Raw genomic sequence first — 27105 nt, 5'->3', positions numbered from 1 at the left:
TTAGGGTTGGGTTTATTGCGTGCTGTCTGACCACTGTTACCAACGGTACTTCAGAACAACAGGCTGTTAGATTTACAGTATGGCATAGCACTGAAGGTATTTTGGGATTCTTTTTGTATGTTGCAAGGTTCTCTGCCACAAGGACTTCCGAGTCTGACATACCAAGACCATGGACCTCCCACGAACCGCGTCGCTAAAAACAATATGTGTCGTGCCCAATGTAAATGCACCTCAATAAGCAGGAAATGTATCTACTATCTAGACTCAAGAGCAGGGTTTTTTTTTAATAACACAACCCCATATTATGAGGGATTCTTTATGGCGATCCCATAAATTTTAGCTTTGTTTCCTTAAAAGGATATTTCACTTTTAAACACGTTTGAGTTCATTGTAATGTCTACTCAGGCTTTTGTGAGCGCCTCAGATTTAAAAAAGAAATTGACATATTTCATTAATTCCTATGTAAACCCATTTTAACGATTTTAACCATGATGATATAAGATTAATTGAAGAAACAAGCCCTCGGTTCTGGTGGCCGTTATTGTCCCAATACGTGAGGGGGCTGTGTTTTTTCATTACTTTTTATTCCAAATTTCATTTCCAAAATAATTCTAAAAAATAGAATGAATAAAGTAACTGAAAAAACACGGCCCCTCAAGCCTTCAAATAAGCGGTTCTTGACTAGCATATCTCCGTATGCGCTTACACTATATCTCCATATAAGGACATGTGGTTTGATGACATTAGATGACTTCAGACATCAGCTTTTTGACATCATCCATACTTCCATATATGGAAGCAATGCTGGACAAGCGGATCTCCATATATGCTTATCCTATATTCAAATTGTGTAATTGGAGGTGGACGCACCACATCACTCTGACATAACCATAAACAAACCACGGCCACATCACTATCACAAAGTAGCTGCGCCCAAATATGGAGTGTGTCATCCAACCTCAATGTGTCTGCGTCAGGCACAAATAAATCAGCGATCTCAAGGACTAACAGATACAGAGATCTCCATATATGGGCATAAAAGGAACACAGGTAGACAGACAAAGGACATCTCCATATATGGGCACAAAAGTGACAAACAGATGGGTGCAATGCAGATACTCTTTGTGATCCAATGGGCAACAAATAATGAAATATCTAGTTACCTAAAGCACAGTTTTCTGTCCTTGCAAAGTGTTTAGTTTTCTCTGAAAGATATCTGGCGGCTTAGCTTGTAAAGCACCATGTTTAGTTTTCAAGTGCTACTTTGGAAAGAGTTGTTAGCAAGGACACCCATTACATACATTACGGTTTCAAGTCATATCTGTGGCCACTGGCCAGTAAATATACTGCATAAGGTATTTAGTATAAATATGTATTTTTAGTCCTTTGCTTTTTACTTGTGCAGGTGTCACTACTAGATTCAGACGTTTTAGTATTTAGATCACACAGAGAGAGAACTGCTTGGTATCCATTGGGAGGATCCAGGTTGGCACACATGGCCTGAATGAATGAAATCAAATGACCTACAGTTGGTCTTTATTGGCTAGGCCTGGAAAAGTGGCCATGGTCATGGCAGACAAAAATAGTCTGTCTGTCTGAGTTGATCAATCAAACTTGATCAGTGTCAGTTGCAAGGGCACTTTTAAAATGTATTTATTCATAATATTTTTCAGTTGCCAAAGTAGTATGGCAGCCACCCTGTAGAGAAGGCTTTCTTTGATTAGGTCTGCCAGGAAGGTGTAAAGTGGACCACTCTAGACCCCGCTTTAGAATGTGATGGGACCATGCGGCCCTGGAGGTTCAGGATTGGGGTGTCTGGATGTGGGCTTTCATTTAGTCCCTTTTCTGACTTTTGCTTAGGCCTGGGCTGAGGTTGTGGAGGGCGAGCACATGTCTGGCGGGGCATCTAGGAAACTTCATCTTCAGATTACAATTCCTTGCTATGTGGGCTCGTCCACAGCAAAAGTATCGGTGTCCGTCCCTGATCCAGCTCCTTTTTTGGTCGGTGGTAAATATTTTAATCGTAATCGTTTTCGTATTCACCTAATGTCTGGATGTCTCCAGTCTATCCAACAACTTCTGCTCAAAATGTTTGTCTCGTCGTAGGTTACTTGCGGTAGTGATGGGTACCTGCCGCCCCATGAGGAGAACATTTGGCGTTACAGGGTCCAGATCTGCAACTTGCGATGAGCTCCACCTTTGGGGTCAGCTATTCTCACTTTACTCCTGTTTCTTCATGGTCTCCTTCCGAGTGTTCACGTCATGTAAAACATTCAAGTGAACGTTGCGACATTGCGAACATTTCCTCTTCAGATCGCAGTCTCTTGCAAAATGGGATCTTCCACATCTGAAGCACCTACGCCCGTCTATGATCCAGCGTAGTTTCTCATCTTTAGGTAACTTCTTGAAGTTGCCGCAGTGGTTCATAGAATGTTGGTTGTGGTCGCAGTAGGGGCAATATTCTTCCGATCTATCTTGGACCTGTGACTGCGCAGGGGTTGAAGTTGTTGTATTCAGTATAACAAGTCTCCTTTGCTGGCCCTTTGGTGGGCTAGATCCTTGGAAACTTGTCCATGCTCCATTAGCCTGTCCATTCTTGAGATCACTGTGGGACCTGTCAGTTTGTACCTGGATCTCTAGCCATTCAGAGAAGTTCAGTAGAGTCGGTATGCGGATGCCTTTTGAATGGTTGAATCTGTGGAAATTTGATTGCAGGTCGGGTGGCAGTTTACCCAGAAGCCTGATTACATGGGATCCGCACTTCAGTTCTGCCTTGCCTACCTCTCCTAACTGACCCAGCATGCCCACCAGGGCACAAACCTTCTGGTAAAAGATTCTGCATGTCTTGATGTCTCCGCCTATAAGGTAGGGTCGATACATCAGGTCAACAATGCACCGATGGGCCAATTCGTGGAGTTCCCTAATATTCAAGAATGGCACTGATGAATTAGTGTAATATTCAGCCAATTTACTGGATTTCTCCAAGGTCAGATAGTCAAACCACATCTCTGTGGCATTAGTAGGGACTTCCAATGCCATTTGCGGCTTGGATAATTCCCTGGCGTTTGGATGGGCTGCTGTAGTGTCCGAGAATGGATGTGATGAATTGATGGAAGATTCGGCTAACAGACAGGTTTCCTCCAACTTGAGATGGTCATACCATATTAGAAACTTAAAAAACCTTTCTGTGGTGGTATTGGGGAGAGTGTCATGCAAAGCCATTTGCAACTCAGAGAATTCCCTGGGATTTGGAGTGACAAAGGTGGGAGTGATAGGTGCTGGTCCACTGTACATCCGCTTTTCTGGACCACCGTGTGGGCTGGTCTGGTGTCCAGAGTGACTGTGTACCGGGGAGCGAGAGCGGTGTTTATGTGATGCACGGTCAGCATCATGGGAGACGTTGTGTATGTTGGAGCTACTCCTCTGTGAGCGGCTGGAGTCCCCAGAGCGCTGGGACCATGATGAGTCTCTACGTCTCTGTGGTGTATGTCTGGACTCATTTGAGCCAGTATGTCTCAGTGGAGAGTGGGAGTCACCATAGCACTGGGGCTCTGATGAGTCACTAAATCTCTGTGGGTGACTGGACTCGTCGCGACCTTGTTTAATCAGCTTCCCAAGCAGGTTCTTGATCTCGTCGTCCTTTGGCCAGCCTGACTGCCCACTTGAAGAGGTTAAGGCTTGTGGAAAGGGAAACCGTCCATCATCTGCGGTGTGTCCGGTTGCTGCTGCTGAAGGTAGTCTTCTTCCATTGTCTAGGTCTTGAAGGTCATAATCCTGAAAAGTGAGCTGGGCGTGTGCCCATTGTCTTGATTCGCCTGCCATTTGTGTCTTGAAGTAGTTGAAGTCTCTAGAGCATAACTCCAAGCAAGATTCCCTAGCCTTTTATATCGTCGGCTACGCCGGTGCTCGTGTCATCCTATTGATGTCACTATGAGTCAGTCATATCCATATACGGAGTCCCAATGTCGGTCATGCCCAAAGATAGTCTATGATGTCAGGCTTGGATGTTTCAGTTAGCTCCATATATGGAGTTTCAGGAGGGAGCCTGTGATGTCAGACTTGGGTATGGCAGTTCTCTCCATATATGGAGTTCCAGGCTTGGCCATGTATCCGCTTGAGGGGCCCTGTAAAAATAATCTGACTCTGAGCTCTGGACATGCGCTTTATCGCTTCTATACTATCCAGTGGTGTTTTTTTTCTCTTGTCATTGCGAGGAAGTCATGATGAGTCAGTCATGCCCAGATATGATCTTCCAAGTCAGTCGTGCCCAAATATGGACTTCCAGGTCAGACAGACCCGGATATGGGGTCCATTCACAATGAACTCACAATGAATCAGTCATGCCCAAATATGGGGATCCGGGTCAGTCATGCCCCAATCTGTGAACCCAATCGGTAGAAAATAAACTAGAAAGATGCAATTCTGGGAAATTGCAAGTGTGGTTGCTGTGACGCGAGTCACACTTGCAAATGGATTCTGTCTTACCATTTTAATTTCCCCATTCAAGTCAAAGGGGAAAATGTAATAAATTAATGGCCATACTGTACATGGAGATCTCTGTGTCAGTCCTTGTCTTTTTATGCCCATATATGGAGATCCCTGATGTCACCAATATTAATATCTTGGAATACCCATATATGGACATACTGCGTCAGTCTCATGTCATCAGACATCAATGATGTCAGTCATCTCCATATTTGGGAAAAGTTTATTTCGCATTTTCCCCATTCAAGTCAATGGAGAAAATTTATTTTATATCCCAAGGCATAAGGAAATGTAAAAATACAGTAGGCTTCCTACAATGAGAATATGATACACACAACTGAATCAAAATAAAATAAAAACTAAGTGGACATAAGCAGAAAAGTAAATGAACACAGACATCAATAGCAAGACTTTATTCTTACCTGGAGGTCTTTGATGTTTGGGAAGGGAATGCCAATGGTGACAACTGCCCTGGCATTGTCATCGGTGAAATCGAGTCCTTCGCTCACTTTCCCCCTGCAGACGGCTATCAGCAATGCTCCATCTATCACACACATGAAAGAGTCTTGAAACAACTTTCAGCTGCCCAACATGTTGCCACTGTTGGGTAGAAATCGTTAAAAAGATTTTGCTCTTTTTTTTACCCAGATTAGTTTATAATGTAGTGACAGGCAGACACTGCAGACCTCCCACGACAGAGTCCTGAGGTTAGTGCTAGCATCTCACCTCTTTCCTGACAGTGCTTGATGGCATCATAGTAAATCTGCAGCAGTTCATCAAAGTCTCCCTTTGCCCCGCCACGGGGTTCTGTGATCACAGTCTTCTTCTCCTCCAGCTTTTCCCACAGCCCTGTGTTGGACCAGCGCTCACGCAGCTTGTCCAGCATCTAGACAATGTAGAGCAAGCAGATTGGAAACATGCACCATGTAATCAGTGTACCAAATGTTTGACATAGCAGTTGTTGTATCTGGAGATCAAACTAAATGTAGATGCAAACTTCATACAAAGCCCGAGCAAAATAAATAAAAAACAAATAAATAAAACTGTAAAATAGGCAATCAGTAACCAAACGTAGCTAGGTGGAGGCTCTCATTAAGACCTCGGCACAGCCAAATTAAAAATGAGAGTGGGGGTAGATCCAAGAGAACAGCCTCTTAAAAATGTCATACAAAGATGAAGGTGACTGTGACAGGATTTACAAATCAAAGGCAATAACCAACTCAGGCATTGCTTTTGTCATTGGGCAACAGCCTACTGTACATTTTAGTCAGACAACTCTGAGTTGGATTGAATAAATATATTTATGGAGCATTTTTATCTATAATCAGATTTGGCGTCAATACTCGAAGTCTCATTTCATTCATTCTCTGCTAGCATGAAAAAAAGAATACAATAAACAAAGGTTGTGATTTGAAATGTAAATCTAAGTGGTGGGTTTGCAAAGTGTTGCTTCCCCACAATCACTTTGCGAGAGCCCGGAAGCTCTGTAACATCATTGACATTATTGCTAAGTCGACAGTCCATTTGTGGCAGACCAAACCAGCATAGTCTCAGGAAAAATACCTCAAAATTGTATGACAGACACTTGATATAGACGAGATTGAGACAGATTGGTCTCTCAACCCATACACTTTGGAAGTGAACACACTGCATAGTAGTCTGACATGTTCTCATCACTAGGACAAATATGACGTTATATAACCTAATATTGCAGTATTCAGTTATTCATTTTGGTAAATGCTTTGGCGAACAGTGGCACTCTAAACCCTGCCAAAAGGGCAACAAAACAATCATACTGAATTGAATGTGTGCAAATATTATATATTAGCCCAACACATAGTTTGATTACATACTTTTCACAAAAGTATTTAAAGATATATTAATATTTCAACTTAAACATAGTTTAAGTTTAAAGTTTACGTTTAATCTGCCCTGAGGGCAGATTTCTTGCGGGGCATGCATACTAACACTCTATAGGAGCCTCCAACACACTCAAAATAATATACTCGAAGCATCCATCCATCTGTTCCTGTCCTTATTTGGCTTAGAAACACACCCCTTCATAATAGAAATCACTATTGCTGCACGATTGTTAGTGCAAAAGGTCAGCGATTCTCAGGGGAGGAACATTGATCTAAAAGCCCTCTTGCCAGCAGAGCCCTACTTGTGTCTGGACCGCACAGATTTTATCCTTGAATAAGCATGGCTTCACAATCAAAGAGCATTATCACTGGCTTGGAAATGTGTTAAAGGTGCCAAGTAGAAGTTGTTCTTGTAGTCAGCAGAAAACTTCTCACAACAGGGTTGCTAGTGTGATGCAGAAGGGCCAAGGCAAGGGGCTGATGGGCCTGTCCAACGGGAGGGCAGGGGAGAATATTCATAAGGGTTGTGGACCCACGTGTGAACCCGTCCCGTTTACCTACAGCCGAGTCTAACGCTGCGTGAAAACACAAGCACAGTGATCTAAGAAGAAATTCAGTCTACGAGAGATATCCACAGCACGGAGACAGATGCGAACATGTAGATGAGACTGCACTAGAGCGTTGATAGTTTCTTGCATGCCAGCATGACTGCCCTTACTGTGATGGTGAAATGAAGCATGAGGCAGAATTCATCAGGCGGTTGCCTCCTGATGCAAGCGAGGCCGAGGAAGTTCCCCATCAATAAAACATGAGACAGTCGCTAAAGAGGAAGACGCAGCGTTACATGGACAAGTGCCCCCCCTCTTACACGCGCCTGCAACTCGGCAAACTGTTTGTCCCGCAATTGCTTCCCAGTTCAAACTTGACCGAGATGTGAATTATTCATGTTATGTACTTTAGGCAGATCTGCCACTAAACAAAACAGCCATTATCTGGCAGGCTGCACTTGGAAAGAAGCTGATTCCACAAGGAGAGAAAGAGGCTGCGGGCAAGTTGCTCTCACTGATAAAATTGATGGGAAAGGGTCAGCAGAGTCAGCGTCTTAGATCTTCCTCCTGCAGCCGACATTATTAATTTCTGCCCGGGAATGGTGGGTAACTTGATAATAACCCCAGCGTAACCTGATAATAAAACGCCAGGGCCCTTAAAAGACAGGGACACATGCACGCACAAAGAGTCCTTGTGCAAACTTGTTTATATTCCCTGAGCTGTAATTTGTAAGGCCTTATGAGAGCAGGGGAGGAGAAACTCAATCCAGTCCCACTCTAGGTTACCCCATGGGTCGCTGGGGGTAATGGTCCCTAATGCTTTTATCTTGCAGACGCTGTGAGTAAACATCACTCTGTGTCTGTCTGAGATGCTGCCATTTAATTACGGGCACATTTTCCGTATCCTTCATCTTGACAGAGTGGAGCCTGCTTCAGAGCCGCCGGAGCCGGGCAGAACCGGGGTGACGGGCTGGCTGCCTCAGACCGCCGGTCCACACGCGGCTGGGACGCTCCCTTCATCTAAATGTTCATTATTCATAACGCTTCACTCTTATCCAATCAATTGGTCATTAAGAGGCTAAACTGAGGAGTCTGATTGTGATTCTACATTTTCTACAAGAGAATGTGTGTGCAAAATAGCCAATGATCTTACCGACACCAACTGTGTATACAGTACTCCTCTTTGTGACATGTGCGGCTGTGCGCTGTTTCGTGGTGGTGATGATGGGTGAGCACATGGCCATCATGACTAATTTAGGACTATACTCTGACAGGCTGGTGTTTCCACAGGCCCCACGCCAGGTTGGCCGACCGTGGTGGGCTGAAGCAGGATGTAAAATGTCAATCTGCACAGTCTGCTTACGCTCAGGTGCACAAACACGACAGAAGCAACCCAAAGGCGCCCTAGAATCGGGTCACAACAACACATATACAGATACACGTGTGTACAATAGACAAACTCAAACAAAACCACACACTTGTGTTTACAACAAACAGTTAGCACATACAAATAAGAAATATAAGTTAAATTCAACACCAGTGATGACAATCAGGATCCATGAAATGAGCAAAATAATCTTTTTTGGTATCTTTTTGTTTCAACATGGGAAAAGGAACTTCAATATGTAAAGAGTAAAGAGTAAAGAACATTCTTAAAGAATGAGTCAATTTAAATATGGGCCTTATTTTAATTATGATAAAACTGTCACCTTTTTGTTGTGGAGTTTCACATACTCATATTACGAAATACAATCATATGGGGATTTTTAGTATGTATGTTTTAACACAATTCAAATTAATTAAGCATAAGCAGAGAAAACAATTGTCTCAGTAGTACAAAAACATATCAAATAGAATATTAATGGAATTTTATGTTTGCAATAAACTGTATGTGCAGCATTAAGGCTCATTTATACTCAACATTAATACATGTATGCATGGATACTTCTGACCATACAACTGTATGTATTCATTTCGTTCATCTTTGTGCACTTTTTCTGAAAGCTTATGGATACAAAGATTACATATAAGCACAGTGCAAAGCATATGAGCTGGATTTATACGTACGTACATACATGTTCAGAACAGGAGTATAAAAGAGCCTTTAGTCGAAATTACAATGAGGTGTAAAAGGGCCTTTAGTATTAACTACAATGAGGTATGTAGGATACAGAACAAGCAACTTAAAGCAATACTATGGAAGTTGCTCAACTACTGGTCAGTAGCGGTATTGCTTTTTTCAGCCGTTTTTCGCCCGGAGTCACCGTGGACCACCAGAACGGGGCCACGCGACCGCCTCCACCTCGCCGATACGAATCGGTAGAGCAGTCTCCCGTAATTTTTAGACCAGGATTGGGGGAGATTCCTTCACCAGTGTAAACGCTGTTGCTGACGGAAGCTACTTCCTGAAGAGACGGCAAGACGCGCTGTGATTGGCTGGTAGTGTATGATTGGCGCTGTGATTGGCCAACGTATATACAACGTATATGGATGATGCAGATGACGTAAATTTGACGGGAAATCCGGTCCCCGGCCAGGATCATAGAAAACATATTTACAGAAGGCTTTAGGGGCTGAAATTAATGGAGTTGGGGTTCTAAAACTTTAGCGATTTAATAGTTAGGACAATTTTAAGATTAGTTTTATTGGAAAAGTTACATAGTATCGCTTTAAGCAAGGTCAGAATGAACGGACAATTTCACAATCAGATTGAAACTTTGCCAATAAAGCGCTGTAAAACAGATCCCACTAGACCGTCTTAAGTGAGCAGCGTTTTACCATTTTCTAGATGGCCTAACCACTAACACTGAGAAAGACATTGCAAGTGCTTGAGGCACTCTGATTGATTTTCAGTGCAATTAGCCGGGCCAATCATTTTGGGACCCGTCAGTGCAAGGTTCAAGTTGTTTTAGCGGAACTCAGTTGCCCAGGCAACACAGCTGGCAATGAGCAGCATTTATCATTCTGGTGCAGGACACACAACAAAATGTAAATAATTCATTGTGATTTGTGGGCACAGTAGGTGCAATGCTCGGCTCCTGGCAGAGTGGGTCAGATCTCTTCGTCTACCGCAACAGGGTGGTAAGACGAACAGCGAGAGCCACTGGACTGCAAACCACTCTCGCACTTCTTCTCCCGCCCCGCCATCTCTCCATCGTTCGCTCCTGTGCATCTGGCTTCTCTTTATCTCGTTCCCTCAGTCCCTGGTGTGAGGGAGCTGTGTGGCGACACGTCGCAGCTCCACTAGTGCCTGCTGAATTATGGAGGGGGTTCTGAGGCAAGTGGCATTAAAGAAACATGTGGGCAGGCACCACAGTTCGCTGGTGGCGAGGGGAAACGTGTTGTGGCGCTGTAAATTATTCAGCCTCCAAATATCACAGCGACCATCACGCCAATGTGTGGTGCTGGAGAGTGGAGCCCTGAGCCACCTGGCACCTCCAGCCTGCCGCTCCTCCCCACTGTACCTCTGCTCCACATCGGTAGTGTCAAAGTAACACCGCAAAAAACACAGCAGGCTGCTCACACGAGCTGACAGTCTGCTGGAACGCCTGCTTGTTCTTATCTGTTCAAGCCGTGAAGTGGCGAGCAATGAATTCAGTCCATTGGACAATCTCACGCTCAGATTCCGTAAAACAAGGCGCTGAAGGTGTCACCTCACAAACCTCATTCTGACTAGTTCTTCGCAGTGCTCAGAGAAAGGTTCAGGAATACAACATTCAGTCGTTATGTCCAAAGTCTAAGGGCAACAGGGGTCACTTTTGATGTGTAAAAGAATGTCTTCTGGAAAGTCTGACACTGTAAGACTCCTCTACAAACCTCCAGCTTAGCGAGACATACCACAGCAGCAGTTACCTTGAAGTTTCCACTGTAAAAGCTCATATAAAACATCATCATAGCTCTAACAATCAGGACGGACATGCTACACTGGGCAAAGAAACTAATATGTACAGACAGACGCACGCATACACCGAATGACTATACTTATGAAGATTTTCTACCGAGAACATATACTCCATCCCAAAAGTAAACCTTAGCCTAACACTAATTTGCAACACTAAACCTAAGATTGCCCTCTGAAAAGTGTGGACCAGCCAAATGTCCTTACTTTAAATGTCAACATTGGGTGGACATTAACCAAGTCGACCAAGCAGGAAAACATGCATGCACGTGGTCACCCACCCACCCACACAAAGACAGGGGTGCTTCTCCAACAGGGCACTCCTGATACCCAGCGAGATACCAAGGACAGCATGTGTTGGTTTGTGCACTCACCCTGCAGTCCACTTTGACTTTGATATGACATACACCCCCCCACCCCCCGCTCCCCAACCCGAGCCCCAGGCGCCAGTGGCGGGTGCGTCTTCACACAGACAGCGAGGCGACATCACCCCTAATGGCCCTTATCTTAATCTCCTTTAAAAGCATCTTGTATTTCCCCCAGATCTTTTCACCTCTCTTACCACCCCGCCATTCTTTTTTTTTCTTCATAATAACCCATCAGTCCCCTCCTGCGGTGTGTTTGGTCCCTTCCTCTCGTGGCTGGGACCAGACGGCGATGGCTGCTGTGGTTTTAATGGGCATTAACTGGGGGGCTGTTGAGGCTGAAGTGCTACAAAACCACAGCACCAGTGGGGGCTCTCTCAGGGAAAGTGCGTGTGTGTGTACGTGTGTTGGTGCACATAATCATGTTTGTGGCCACACTTTGTTGGTCTGAAGATTTACAATGGAAACTTATTCAGCTATGTGCAAAAGCCAAATGTGCAGCATGTTGGTGTTTATGTACTTGAAGGTACTGTATACAGTATATAGTACAGACAGCAGACATGTCTGACAGGAGCGTGCATGTTTATATGCAGTGTGTGTGTGTGTGTGTGTGTGTGTGTGTGTGTGTGTGTGTGTGTGTGTGTGTGTGTGTGTGTGTGTGTGTGAAACTGTCTAAGGCCAGCAGACACAGCCTGGAGGAACACCACTCTGACCCTGTCGGCCTACTCTTTCTCTGGCAGCGTATATGGGAGCTGATAGGAATCACCCAGACACAGTGAAGAGGGACGTCTGGAGATGACCCTTCCTGACACGCACGCACACACGCATGCATGCACGCATGCCCACACACACACACACACACACACACAGAAGCACGCAAGCCAGAAATATCACGGGGCAGACGGGACTCAGTGGCTCCAACAAGGCCTCCATGGGCTCCAATTAATACCCCAGTCCCTCATATCCCTTCATCTCCTCATCTTTAAGAGCTGACTGCAGATTAAATATTAATGCATCGCCATAGACACAGAGAGAGAGAGAGAGAGAGAGATAGACTCCTACACGGCCATCAATAATAAAAAAAATAAAAACGTATCCCACCGCTCGTTTGCCGGCGTCGCAGGCTGACAAAATGAAGGGCAAAAATGAGAAAAAGCGTTGTCCCGAAGATTAGTGTTTCAGCTTCCCTTAAAGAAGTGCAACTGGATATCAGACAAAAGGAAGCCTGAATGAAAATTCCAACAAACACAATGGAGTGGACTTAAAATGGATAAAATGTGGAAAACGTGAAAAACAGAAAGCTAAATGCTAAGAAAATCACACAAAATTACCATATTAGACTTGGTGTCAGTCATTTGAATGAAACATTTGACATTTAATGACCTGCTTTAAAAAGGCACTGATCCATGTTAATAGGTTCTCATCATCGGCACTTTTTAAACTGGTTTAATGTCATTGTAGCTCCAAGCTGGAGAATGCCTCGCGCCTCACGGCAAACACGGACACAGAGATAATGATATGTGAAAACCAGCTGGCCATCAAGACAGCTGATGTGACAACTGAGCTAGAGTGGAAATTAATTATTCATCGGCAAAAATGCATAACAAACAAAGGACGACAAAGTGTCTATCAGAGGGCCCTTAGAAGTGCCCTCATTAACTGAAAGAGGATACAGTCAATCATGAGACAATGGCGACATCTTGGGATTCTCAAGTAGTCCTATCGTTTGGTAATGACCCGCTTTAACAATATGACACCATGCAGAGCTCCTTATTAGTGATGGGGTGTGTTGGAATCCATCCTTAGGCCTTGCCCAGTAAGCAGAATGGACAAAAGCAATCATAGATGTTAAATGATGTCTTCACACAATGGAACTTTTGGACTCATCATTAAAGTGTGGTCTCTTACACCTCCTTGTGGCACAAAATGGGAGTGAATGTTCTAAAAACCACCACAATCCAGGACTGTGTCTTGTGAAACTGGCCCACTGTCCACCAGCTGCTTAAATGAAGTTTAATTGGTATGGGAACATAAGGACATTGTTTTATAACTTAACGACACACAGAATAAGAAGCTAATTTGTATTGATACTGTGTGGTGTGCATAACTAAACTGTGGTCAGTTCACACACTCATCAAGATGAAACCATTTATTGAATGATTGCATTGAATTTGTATGTATACAGAATAATCTGCGTGTACATGTAACAGACCAAGATCATAAACCACCCTGAAGCAGAGCCTAAAGACACAATTATTATTATTATTATATTAACATTCGCTACAAGAAGGTGTTTAGAAGGCGTTTTTAGAATCGGCCGCAGGTCTAAACGGGCTAGACAGAAAATGCATGTGCAATACATTTGTAAAAATGAAACTCTAGGGCCCATCATTTTGTTATGTTAATTTTCTAAAATATAAATTTGCCAAAGAATGAGTATTTAACTGATCAAATTCTCGTTCACCTTGTATGAAGGCAGGAAGCAGAGCACACCCTTGGCCACAGACTGGCAGATGTGCAGCAGCAGGCCACCCACTTCGTCCTGGAAGGAGAAGGTCTCAGTATGCTGGAAGGTGGCAAGCAGCTTCTTGCCCTGGGGACCTGCGCCCACAGTGCCCACCCACACCTGGGGAAGGGAGGGGGGGGGGGGGGATTGAAACGTGTGTGAAGCAATTTGTAAGCTATGGTTTGGAAGCATGCTATAGAGATAAAAGTGGTTTTGTTTTGGGTAAAAGGCGGGGGTGTGGCTGGTTATGTGGTATTCGGTTAGGTACCAGCACGGCCAGTTATCAACATTATTATGACAGACTGTATGTTGCAAAACAGAGGCAGTTTAGAATTCTAGCAACCTGCAGAGGACTAGGAGGAATACAGGTGGGTTTAAATAATGCATCTTCAATAATTACAAATAGTTTATGAACATATTATTAAAATTTGCATCCTAAAGGGTACATGGCATGTCACTTTGTCTCTGTGCCATGTCTTTGTCACTGGAAAATATCTGTGTAACGTCAAGCTATTTTTGTGCCAACTCATTATGCTCGAGTTAAGCTCTCTGCCCAGCCATGTTTTATATCAAACCGCATATAAGATTCCCTGACTTTTCTACGATGAAAAGCACACACTTTGATGAGCTAAGAATGTTCTTTAACTTTCTATTCATCTATGTAAATGTAATATATTGTAGAAATGCACAGCACATAGCTTTATTTAGTCATATGAATGCTTCATAACCGAATTCAACCAACATTGGTTTTAACAGAGACCAGACGTTACACGTGAGGGAGGGAAAACAAGTGTAGATTTTACGAAATAAGTAACATACTTTTAAATTAGCCTACTGACCTGGGACTTGCCGATGACATGGCTGGCCTCCAGCTGGATGGAGAATTTGACCCCCAACTCTGAGGCGAAGGAGCTCATGGGTGACAGCGTGCCTGAGGTCAGGACGATGGTACGTACCGATTGACTTAGGTCAGAGAAGGCCTGTGAGAGAGATGTATATAGTATGTACACAAAAACAAAACAAGCAAGCCTTTTAGATGATACAGTATCACAACGGAATAACATTCAGAACTCTAGCATTGTAGTGGCCTAGTGTGGTCTAGTGTACTTGCTCACTTGTGCACAGAACACCCGTTTCCTACAGCTGTTTCAAAACAATGTAATATTGTGGAAAAGTTCATTAATTTCAGTAATTCCGCAGGGGGAAAAAATATACTGTATATAAGACTTTATATATATTATATTATTCTATAATATTATATACTCAACTATTTATTTTAAAACTGTAGTTACTAGTTACTTTGCAGTTATAAATTATAATATTTTAAAACATATATGCAATACTTTTACTTGAAGGTGGAGTGACATGGCCAAAACAGCTAATTAAGGCTATCAAATTAGCCAATTTTTTTTAATGATGTCATGTACCCCCATGTTAAATGACCCAATCAAATTAATTTATTGTAGTTACTGTACTGGAAGTAGTACTTTCTGTACAGTAACCGAAATAAATTAATTTGATTGGGCCAATATGGGGGAGGGGCGGAGTCGATTATCCATATCATTATCTTTTGAAACTGCCCCAAAAAAAGCTGTCCGAGGTGTGTTTCCGACTTTCTAAACCAACTTTAAAACTATCAGTTCTAGGGGTAAAAATGATATAGCATTCGCTATAAAATCAATGGTTAGACCGATAAAAAAGTATATGTCTTCTTCAAAAAAGGTGTCAAAAAAGGTGTACGAGGGTCAACACGCTTCTCCCCGTCTATGAGACGGTTTTGTCGGCCATACCCTGCTGTCTCTTGCCCTAACCTGACTGGAGCACCCGGGACACCGGAGCAACCGTAGAACGAGGGTCCAGCGATCTCCTCCTCCTCCTCCTCCGCAGAGGAGGTCCGCACTACACGCTAGCAACAAGGCATCACGTTGTGCGCGGCACCGCACGACGGACGAAGTATACATTGCGCGGCAACGCACGACGGACGAAGTATACATTCACTACTAACTGATACGGCCCCGCCTCCTTTTCAGACTGTTTGAAGAAACACCACGTGACCTACTGTATCATAATGTTACATTTCGGCCGGTGTCGCCACTCCTTTAAGAAATTGGAGTACTTTTTCCATCACTGGCGGCAGCAGGCAGACGAGAAACGGACGAGTCACTCGACCATGTTCTCTCTCTCTGGAGATATCTGTCAACGTCCATTTTATGCCCATATATGGAGATCTCTGTAGGATCCGTTTTGACCATCTGTTTGCTTGTGTCCATTTATGCCCATATATGGAGTTATCTGTCTGTTTGCCTGTGTCCACTTATGCCCATATATGGAGATCTCTGCAGACACAGTGCCGGTTCCGGACAACCGGCACTGATGTCAACAATCAGCTCCGCATAAGGAGATTCCGAACTTCTCGCGCCGGTTCGGGAAAACCGCGCATCGGGTCGGGGCGAGGCCCGGCACTGCACTCTGCACCGCAGAACGCGCATGCCGAATCTGAAGCCGGTGGGACGAACGGTTCTCGAGATACGCGGATTACATACAGACAGACACGCACGCAGAGCTAACGGTGAGACGGTGTCAGACCTAAGCTCTCACCACGGCAGGGTTGAGGCACCAGAAGCTGAGGGTGTGGACCTGAGTCTTGACGCGAGCGTTCTGCTGCCGCCCCCGCCCCTGGCGTGGCCGTGCCCGGGTAAAGAAGCCATTGCTATCAGCGACGTCTGGTGGCTGGACCTGATTGGTCCATGCATAGCTCTGCTGTAGGGCCACACGGTAGTCCTCAGCAAACCTACACAAACACAAAAGGACACACAGTTTGAATCCACCCATTAGCATCAAATTCAACATTAAAGACGAAATTAAATCAAAATAGCATGTCTGTAGTGATAATATGGCCATACCCAACACTGGAGGCCAAGAATTTTGAAAGATTTGAGTATTTGTGTATTATAAAGAAACAATTAGAGCCTTAAGGCCCTAAACATCAAGAAAATGTATAATTCACGAGGTCAGAATGACTGACAGGTGTCTGTGTCGATCATTGTAATCTACTTCAACTTCAGCGAATCCCCGCGAGCTGCTGGTTCGCGTGTCTCCCCCTTCCTCCGCCTCCCCGTTCGTCCTCTCCGCACAGCAGAGCCAAAACTTAAGTTTCATTTCGTCTTTAAGGAGGTCCAATACTGTATATGTCACCCACGCATTTGAATTCACCTAGCATTTAGCATCAGATTCAAAAAGGGCAGAACAGCCCCCACCTACCAACACACACACACACACACACTCACTCACAATGGAGCGACCTGTATAGCGGGCAGGAGGGCAGCTTCCGCGTGCGTCACAGAAACAGAAGTTCTGTAGGCCAATCAGAAGGAGGTAGGAGTGGGTCTTGACTCTTTTCATAACCCAGGTTGTGTTCGGAAACCGAACTTCCGTTTTCTACGACGCACGCGGAAGCTGCCATCCCACCTCGCAATGCAGATGCCCCAGAGTCGAAGGAGGCGTCTATGGAAGGGACTAAGAATACGAATATATTTCATGCTGTACTCACATTACCTTTTTTAGTAATTGTTCAAAAAGAAACATGCACAGCTAATTTAGCTCATTATGGCCAGTCTAAAAGGAATATGCTGTACAGTACAATTTAAAGCATGTATTGAAATTGTAAAACCAGCTTGTTCCATTTTCAAGCCAAAGAGGTAACAATATTTGAAGTGACACCTTCAACAAAGTATTCTGCTGTTGATAATATTGATTGACAATACATTATCTTTTAACTGCACATATTACATGTTACTGCTTAATCAAGGAAATTGCTCCTGATTTCTGGGAGCAGAAGTCAAATAGGTAGCCTGAACTCTGACCTGCAGTTCTCCCTGTAGAGATAGTCCATCACCATGAAGAGACCTTTGAGGACAGAGGCAGTGTTTGAACTGATGGTTGGAACCTGCACCATCTCCTCTGTACCATTAACAACCTTAGGTTCCTCTTTCTCCAATGCTGCGGCTAAATGTTTCTGAGGGACAGAGAGCGAGAGAAAGAGAGACATGTTCAGCACTAGCTACTGCATAATGTAGGAGTTTTACAGAGAACAGATGAGATGATACATGTATTGAGGAAACCTTTTTTTCAGGATGTGGCAACAAGGAAATGAGTCTGCAAGTAAAGCCAGGTGAGTCGCAATTCCTTTTACCTGCAGCATGGCAAAGGTAGCAGCGGTGATGCCCATGCCATGGAATATACCCAGGACATCCTTGCCGGTCCACACTTTACAGGAGGTCTCATAGCCCCGTTCCACAAGCAGGCCTTGGCTCTGCTGGATCCAGCTATGGACAATATACCCCCCCAAAAAACATTTAGACTTTTGGAACAAATTCTATAATATATTTAAAAACACATATTGGTATACATATAGATATTTATGGCTTAATTCATGTCCAGAGTTTGTTTTGTCACTGACTGGGAGAGGCTGAGGCCGAACGCCTTGAGGGGCCTGTGGTGTTCGGGTCGGATCTTTTCCATGGCATCCAACTCGTCCAGGGCCAACTTCAGGTTGCTCTGTTCCAGGGTGTAGCTGGCACTCTCCCTGGCACAGTCCTCTATGTTGTGGGCTTCGTCCAGCACCAGGATCTGGCCTTTGAGGTTGATATCCAGCTGAGGAACAGACAAAGGAATGGTAATATTATTGCTATGTTTCTAACCAGTCTGTGCAATATTATAATGCTTTATAATACCCTTCCAAAGTTGTTCAGGATGCTCACACTTGGTCTAACCCTATTAACACATTGGACACCAATATTAAATGCATGTTGTGCTCACGAACATCAGCGCACATGATGGGCGGACATGTGATCTTTAGCGTGGTGAAGTTACATCGCTACCGGGACCGAAACTGATAGAGCCACGGCACTACATTGTAAAGATGTTTACAATGGAGCGTCTATGGATGTTTGAAACAGTGCAGAGAATGGAGCACTGAGCCACCGATCGGAATGAGGAAATGCACACGGTCGGATCGACCGCTAAGCTTGATGGGACATGTAGTGTTTTTGCTCACCTGCCGCCAAAACAGCCCCAATTTGGCACCTGTTTACCTGGTAACCATGGCAACATGATAAGATGTCTGGGGACGTCTTAAGGATTTTATAGCGCCCATTGTGTTAATTATATTGCAATTTTTACTTTTATACTTTCATATTTACTTTTTGTATTTTATTCTTAAATGTTTTAATTCCTTGTCTGTGTACATAACATTCTGAAACTAGCCACTCGACTTAATATTAATTTATACTTTGCCAGTGGTAGCTTTTTGTGTGACAAAGTTTATGGCTTCATTTGTTGAGACGAAAAGAATCGAAACGCTCATTCTATATTTTACCCTTAAGGACAGCTTTTTCCAACACGCAGGCCGAGCATGTCTCTCAATGACCAACTCACATTACTTTGATGTAAGCCAAGAAGCCTCGTCGTAGAGGCTTACAATTATATGTGACCTACAATTATTAGTACACGTTCATGTTGGTGTCAATGTATAAGCAAAGTTACAAAACCATAATATTAGTATTGGCTCAAGTAAAACTCTTTCAAAAAATGTGTTTAGGGATTGGAGTCGGTGAAGCACAAATCAATTTATCAATCAAAAGAAACAATTATTAAAATATATATTTTTTGTAACAAGTTCATTTTTGTATGCAATGGAGTATTATTTACAACTACCCCAAAATACAAATTATTGTCTTTGTTCAATTAAATGAAAGGATGACAGCTGGGTAACAAACATGTTATGTAGGGATGTCTGATCAAGACATATTTCTTTTTTTATTCAATCAGTATCGGCTATATTACAATGCCAAAATGGCTCCAAGGTAGCTGTGCCACGGTTTTGTATGTTTTTCTTTATTGCGCAATCAAAAAAAATGTTTTTTTTTAATTGTTTTTTTCCCCACAGAAACAGACACAGTTGTTGTGATTCAGTGGCAAAAAGAATTTTGTCAATCAGACAAATGGTTCCAGAGATAGAGCTGTTTGAATGAAAAAAAGTGTCCATCCACTAGAATGAACACACATTTTCTCAATCAGCCAAACGAGGGAGCCAACACACAAACAGAGAAAAGCATCTCTCTGATCCCAGGTCATTTTGACATCTTTTTAAAAAAAAAAAAAAATGATTTTTTTTTTTAATAAAAAAACTCAAAAGACGTCAAAGACGTCATTGGCACTGAACGCCTTTGCAAAAAAAAACGTCAAAGACGTCATGTGGCACAGAATGAGTTAAAGGGATATTACACTTTCAAAGTCATTTTATCGTCTAATCAGGCTTTTATGAACACCCTGAACAGTTTTTAATTTGCTTGATTCAATATTTAGATATTTGATGTAAATGTTACCAGGCCCGACACGCCCAGGCCCTCTCCACATACACACCCATTGTAACTTCAAACTCCATTTTAACCGTGATAAATTCATTAAAAACAACCATTATTTTTTCTGGTGACTCAAACTACCCTCCTAATACGTGAGCAGGCCGTGTTTTTTCGATAACTTTTTTCATTTATTTTTAATAATCCATTTTTGTATTAAATATTTTTCATTTTCCCAAATAATTATTAAAAATTAATGAAAAAAGTTATCGAAAAAACACGGCCTGCTCACGTATTAGGAGGGTAGTATGAGTCAACAGAAAAAACAACGGGTGTTTTTAATGAATCTATCATGGTTAAAATGGAGTTTGAAGTTACAATGGGTGTGTATGTGGAGAGGGCCTGGGCGTGTCGGGCCTGGTAACATTTACATCAAATATCTAAATATTGAATCAAGCAAATTAAAAACTGTTCAGGGTGTTCATAAAAGCCTGATTAGACGATAAAATGACTTTGAAAGTGTAATATCCCTTTAAGCCCAATAATATTCTGATCATCTATATCACTGTTCCCCAAACATTGGGTTGGGACCCATGTTTGGTCAGATAAAGGTAAATATCACCCTTTTTTGTATCATACATAGAAAATAAAACAAATTAATCTTCATCAATTGAGGTAAATATCCCCCATTTTGATCCAACATAAAAATCTAAAAAAATATTAAATCTTAATCGGATTAACAGATTATGAAAACAACTACTCACTGCAGTACTACTCTTTTGATAACACAGTGTTTGTCACACCAACATTTCACTGCACATACTTCTATGAGTGAGTGGCAAATTAAACCTCTGAACCTTAGCCTCTAGCAGGTCTCTTTTCACTCACACTCTCCCTGATGAGGGGGTCTAGCAGGTAGTTGTAGGGGCAGAAGACAATCCAGGCACCCTGCACGAGATCACGGGCTGCATAGTACGAGCAGGCTTTCACGACCTCACCGAGACGCACCAGGTCTTCGATGTCCCAGGCCTGGTTGAGCCCGTGGACCCACTGCAAGGAGTTCTGGTCCCCCATCTTGTGGACGCCGTGTTTGAAACGACATATCTTGCCCTGGTGGTGGTGGTGGGTGTCATAGAATAACACTTATTAGTGAAATCATAATTATGGACCTTGAAGTCAACTCATTTTCTCCAAACCATCCTTATAACACAAATGAACAATGTGCCTGCTTCATGTGTGTGTTTTCCCGGTAACTCAGCTGTGTTTTGTTGCATTCCTCTATGCTAGCTTCAAGGTGGACCTGGGGTGACGTTGTCAGGCAGGCCGCTCTAATGGCGCAGGGGTAAAGTTCATTCCCATCACGGCAGAGACAAGGGGTTTGAATCTTTTGCGTGTATCACACATGCTTATCTACTATCCGGCCACATGACCAACTGCAGGGGTTAGCAGTGACAGGCTAGATACAAGTGTGAAAATCTTTGAATAGTTATGAAGACTACATTGAGAGAAAAGGGGTAAGTGTAAACATTTCTATATTTTAATCCAGTCAGCTGTTCATGCCATCATAGGGGTTTTTATGTTGTGATACCGATGTGGTGAAAGCACTGGATGTGTGAAGGAGAATCATCTCATGTACTAAGCCTCAATTAGCCTGTCAGTACAGGTGCCTGCAGTAGTCGCCACTCTGTCCCGCCCTATATCCCTTATGAATACTATGGCTCGAGGTAATGCACAGCCAGTCACACACATACACACACAAACCACTGTACTCTGTAACCTCTGCGTGCAATCACCTCTTCTCAATCTGCAACGACGGTGTCAAAGGGCGTGTCTTAACGGTGTCTCGTCTCTCGCAGTGATGCGTTGAGATAACTACGCTCAGACACTTCACTGACACCGAACCCGTCAGTTCAAGTGAAAGGGGACCGTGAAGGATTAACTGCCATGCCGCCACTTCTATGAGCACAGAGACAGCTTAGCCCCGTGGTCAAACTGAGGGCTTTGACTTGAGAATGAGTGAAAACATTATTAGTCAAAGCCTGTGTGTCTCTACGTGTGTGAGCCTTTGTGTCTGTACAGTGTAGAAACCCGATGCGTGCCGCCAGGAGACGGGCCCTTAAGTGACGAAGGCGCAGAACATCGGTGACGCCCGAGTCTCTGGCGCGGGGTTATGACTGGGACAGCCCTTTCATACTGGACGACCTGGTGTGGGATAGGTGGCAATAGGAGGTAGACACCTCTGCTGACATAGTTATTGTCCGCGGGACACTCTGCGTCTCACCTTTTGGACAGCCGGGTGGTTACGCAGCCACTCTAGAGTCTTACGTTTCTAAATAAAGCTTGTTCTATGACTCTTGACATTTTGTTGCGTCAAAAAAAGCCTGTCGGTCCGACTGGGGATACAGTGGCGGCATAATTGGTGCTCTGAGGCTACAGTTTGGAAGCTTTTTGTCTGCCCTCAGTCGTTAACTGTGGGTTTGTATTACAGGGTCTTTCTAAAACTCTGAGCCTTCAGACTTTTTACATTATGAGATAGGGGTGAGGTTTATAGGATTAGCACAGTCATATACCCTGGGGTTCCCCAGGGCTTTGTGTTTGTGTGTGGATGTATGTTGCGAGGGGTGGGGCTGAGCAATTTGGCATGTAACTAACCTGCAGATTCCTTTCTATTCAAATGAATTTGCAGCAGATGAACGGCAGATGAATAGTGCCCAGTGGAAAACACAGATTATCTTCTTTCCACAGAGAACATGCTTAGCATTAGAGGTGTTGGTTTTCACAGTTGGATCGGGGTCATGCCCAGGTCAAAGCAATCCAATTCATGCCTAGGATAGCCCATTTTAAGCTAAAAGGTGAGTGAATCAACATTATCAGGCTGGCAATGCCAGGCTAGATTGTAATGTCCTGTGACCATTTAAAGTCCTCACTTTCCTTCCTCTCTACTGTCCTACTGCATCTAAATGAGGAAAAGAAAAGTGTGTGTGCAGTGCATGTTGGTCCATATACTCACATCCTTGCCTTCCAGCAGCTCCTTACAGCGTTCATTGCGGTTGGCGTGGGGCCGCACTGCTGGGTTTACACAGCTCTGGTTTCTGCTGGACAGGATGCTCATGGGAACTCCGGAATAAAGAGTACGCTTTAGCTCGTGGGTGATCTGAGTGATCTGTTTATGAGTGCGTGTGCCAAAGAATATCTTGGGGATGTTCTTCTTGCCGTCTTTGTCCTTGGAGGATTTGCCTTCTGTGGCCTTTTTGCCCGCTTTGGCCATAGAACACGGACAAACGGAACATGGCACAGGAGTCTGGATGGATAGAGGGTTACACACAGGATCACCACACTTGTGCGACAAAGTTTATAGTTGGTACCCTTAGAAATGGGTACCAACTTCTCACATGAACTGATGTGAATAACTTGCATATAGGATTTCAGCCATCTGTGGCTATTCTGGCTAACAAAACCATAGTGATATTAAAAGCAATATTGTCTAGAGCCCAGCCAAACAGTAAGCTCGGTTCAGTCATTTTGGTGTACTGCGGTACAAAAAAAGATCAAGTCATCACTATTATCCCCACCTGAATGGACCCTCTGACAGACTGTCTTGTATACTCTATTGAAAAACATACGGAGGAGCATAAAGAATTTGTATCCATACATAGGCAGTCCTGTCAGTCTGTGTCAGATGACCTTTTCTGGGCCCGAAAGATGATAGGCCGCCATTGTCGGGGCTGAGAAAATCTAGCTGCTTCATAATTGGCTGTCCAGTGACATGTGGTGGATTCTTTCTCTCCGGCTCACAGGTGAAGTGTAGCCGACAACGCTTATGAAAACGATCCTGCTCAGGTGATGAGCGCTTTTAAGTGGCCTACTTTCCGACTCTCTCAAAGGCGCTTATCAGGCATCATCCAAACACCGATTTCCCCGCTCCAGTATTTTGACACTCTTGTCCAGTGATAATGTTTTATGGTCTAAATAAAATGGCAGGTTACAGAGAATTGTCATTTTCAACCACATGAAGCCTAGCGTCCCCATTCTGGGCATTTCATAATAGATTAAGACTCAGCAAAAAACAGACAAAGAGTTGACGATAGCAGATCTACAGGCTCACTATGTGTTTTGCCACGCAATATGCAGTGGACTTGTATCCCGCCTATTTTGGATATTTGACGTACAACGAAGCATACAGGGTTTAAGTTGTAAATTCCAGCGATTGCTATTGGAGATAGAATTCCATGGTAAAAAGGCAATGTCCAAGACCTATATCTTTTAACTCTACTCCAAGGTTATGAAGTGTATTCTTATTACTAAGAGTTCACAGGGAAAGGGGAACATCAATGATTTCATTTTCAATTACAACAGCATAGAGATAGTTCCTTTTGTATTGCTCCACCTCACTGTGTGTTAGATCCATCCAGCCTCTAATATGAAAGACGAGCATGAACTACTGTCAGTACCCCAGATGATTTTCAGGAAACAAGACATTTTGGGATTCTATTCAGGTAGCAGTATAATGGAACAGATGCCGTTTGAGTGGAGGAGCTCGATCTACGAGCCTCCAGGGTCAACCTCCCATTCACTGTGAAGCCAAAGGTTTCTGTCTGTGCATGTTATTGACATCAAAAGGTTTGAGTATATGAATAGATAATGTGGCTCGTGATGCTTTGATGAGAAGTGAGAGAATCTCAAGTTTGAAAATAAAACTAAACTAGAATATGGGCTCACGAGAGCACAGACACCCATCAAGGAGGCAACTTGTCCATAAAGTGTTTGCCTTTTGTGAAAAGGCAAACAAACAAAAAACAATACAAGAAGCGATCATCATTCATGGTTTAAAATACTATGGTGCCTATGAAAGGTTAAATTCCACATTCTTACAAAATTAGAATATTGTGTAAAAGTTCATTTTCTTCTGTAATATAATAAATAAATAAAAATGAACTTTCATATATTTTAGACTCATTGTGCATGCAGTGAAATATTCAAAGGTTTTAGGGCATACAGCTCATGAAAATCAAAATATTAGAATATTCCACATGACCACTCAAAAGAATGATTTATAATACAGAAATGACAAAACTCTGAAAGTTTGTGTTAATTTATGCACTCAGTACTTGGTATGGAATACTTTTGAACAAAAGCAACAAAGCATGAAGGTGATCAGCCTGTGGTACTGCTGAGGTGTTATGGAAGCCAAGGTTTGCTTTGATAGAGGCCATAAGCTCATCTGTGTGGTTGAGTCTGGTGTCTCATCTTCCTCTTGACAACACAACACAGATTCTCTGTGGGGTTCAGGTCAGGCCAGTTTGCTGGTCAGTTAAGACCAGTAATAACATGGTCAGTACACCAGTTACAAGTAGTTTTGGCTCTGTGGGCAGGTTCCAAGTGCTTCTGGCAAAAGGAAATCATCATCTCCATAAAGCTTGTCAACTTACGCACAAAGTGACACCTCAGCAGTACCACATAAATTAACAAAACCTTTCAGAAGTTTGACATTTCTGTGTTATAAATCTTTCTTTTGAGTGGTCGTGTGGAATATTCTAATATTTTGAGATATGGATTTTAGATTTTCATGAGCTGTATGCCATAAAAATCCAAATTTAAACAAAAAAAGCTTTTGAATGTTTCACTGCATGCACAATGAATCTAAAATATATGAAAGTTTAAAAAAATTGACACATACCTATTGTGTAAAATAGTGCTTAGAGGCACCATGCTGTGATCACCTATGGGTTTCCATCTGGGATCGCCTTTTGGGGTGGTTGTTGCTATGTACAGTATATGTAGCAACATCATTTGTTTTTGTAATTCTTTAATAAGTACATTTAAAAAAAAAAAGATTTAGAAAGCGTTTTTATTATCGGCCTCAGTTCTAAATAGGTTAAGGAGAACATCAGAACGGTGTACTTTGCAAGCCAAACCCCCAAATAAATCCTCCAGTTCTAGGCAACAAAGAAGTGGGGGGATTTTTTTCTTATTTCCACTCAAGGTATATTAATGACATAGTTCAATATTGAAAATGGGTGGTTCTCCCCTTTAAGGGTTATTGCAACCTGTACCTTTTCAGAATGTTTTGTGAGGAACTATAGGTCAGGAGTCAGGACACAGATTCAGTAGGACTATTTAAAATTAGGCACTGAACGGGTCCGTCAGTCAAACTAGTCCCCCAGGGCCCTGTGAAGCAAAGCCCAAAACCCAGAGTTGTCCTCACCATGTACAAATCGTTTATAATATTATAGTAGTAATAACTATACAGTATCATGTTTTACCGCCGCCGCCATTACTGTTATTCCGCGGACCCCTGAGAAATCTGCCATAATTTCCGCTATCCGATTCTTGGGGGGACCATCTTTGGTCTTGAAGCAATAGTCTGACAGGGAATTTCAATACTGCCCAAGGCTAGCTGGTGGCTCCGAGCCAAGTCTGATGGGATCCAACAAAGATGCCTTTTGGAGACCAACAAAAATGGAAGGGGGTGTTGCCATGGAGGTCGACCTCCAATCAGTGTGACAAATGATTAAATTCTTCCTTTCCTGTTGACATGCCTTTCCTCAAAGTTTAGTGGAGTTATGTTAAACTTCCTTTTGTAGTATGCCACGCCTACTCAGAGATTTTCAGTTGATTCTTGGCCCAGCTTTCCATAGATTTTGTGCAAATCAATCCAACTTTGACATATCCTACTGCCAACAGAGGCAGACGGGCAGACGGATGACCAGCGGCAAAAACATTACCTTCTTGGCAGAGGTGTATAAGGTGATTAAGATACAACTTGATGTTCTGGCACTTTGCTCTGTGGGAGAGGTAATGACACCAAATGAGGAAGTGGTATTGTCTTTTAGAAAGAAAGAAAATAACAATTAGCCTGATTTCTTCTTCATTTATTTGGACAAAATAGAAATTCCAAGCTTAGCAAAGCTATTCCTCCCAGTGAATTATACAGTCCGCCACGTCCAACCGGTAAGGTTACATGTAAAAATGAATGCTATGTGATGCCGTGCATTACAACTTACACCGGCGATCTGAAGCCAGCACTTCTGACGAGAGATGAGGGGGTCATGTTACCCGCCGAGTCACCCTCTCCAGGCATG

The 27105-nt window shown here is 43.2% G+C and overlaps 1 protein-coding gene across 1 annotated transcript in view; it reads right to left on the bottom strand.

Annotated features, from left to right (window-relative positions):
• LOC308290100 (Fanconi anemia group J protein homolog) overlaps nucleotides 1-27105 on the bottom strand; it is a gene marked incomplete at its 3' end in the record, with an annotated part of 82834 nt that overhangs the window by 49254 nt on the left and 6475 nt on the right. The window contains exons 7-16 of the mRNA XM_080731875.1: nucleotides 23034-23324; nucleotides 20912-21133; nucleotides 18124-18317; nucleotides 17857-17989; nucleotides 17528-17679; nucleotides 16263-16455; nucleotides 14504-14644; nucleotides 13623-13784; nucleotides 5212-5371; nucleotides 4908-5029 (exon numbers count right to left, since the gene is read on the bottom strand). Of these exons, the coding sequence (XP_080588001.1) occupies nucleotides 4908-5029; nucleotides 5212-5371; nucleotides 13623-13784; nucleotides 14504-14644; nucleotides 16263-16455; nucleotides 17528-17679; nucleotides 17857-17989; nucleotides 18124-18317; nucleotides 20912-21133; nucleotides 23034-23324 (1770 nt within the window). The remainder of the gene's footprint in view (nucleotides 1-4907; nucleotides 5030-5211; nucleotides 5372-13622; nucleotides 13785-14503; nucleotides 14645-16262; nucleotides 16456-17527; nucleotides 17680-17856; nucleotides 17990-18123; nucleotides 18318-20911; nucleotides 21134-23033; nucleotides 23325-27105) is intronic.

This window comes from Nannobrachium achirus (genome assembly GCF_963921795.1).
Source record: "Nannobrachium achirus genome assembly, chromosome: 8".
Lineage (NCBI taxonomy): Eukaryota > Metazoa > Chordata > Actinopteri > Myctophiformes > Myctophidae > Nannobrachium > Nannobrachium achirus.
Note: the sequence above shows the minus strand (reverse complement) of the source record. Positions and strands in the feature narration are given on the sequence as shown.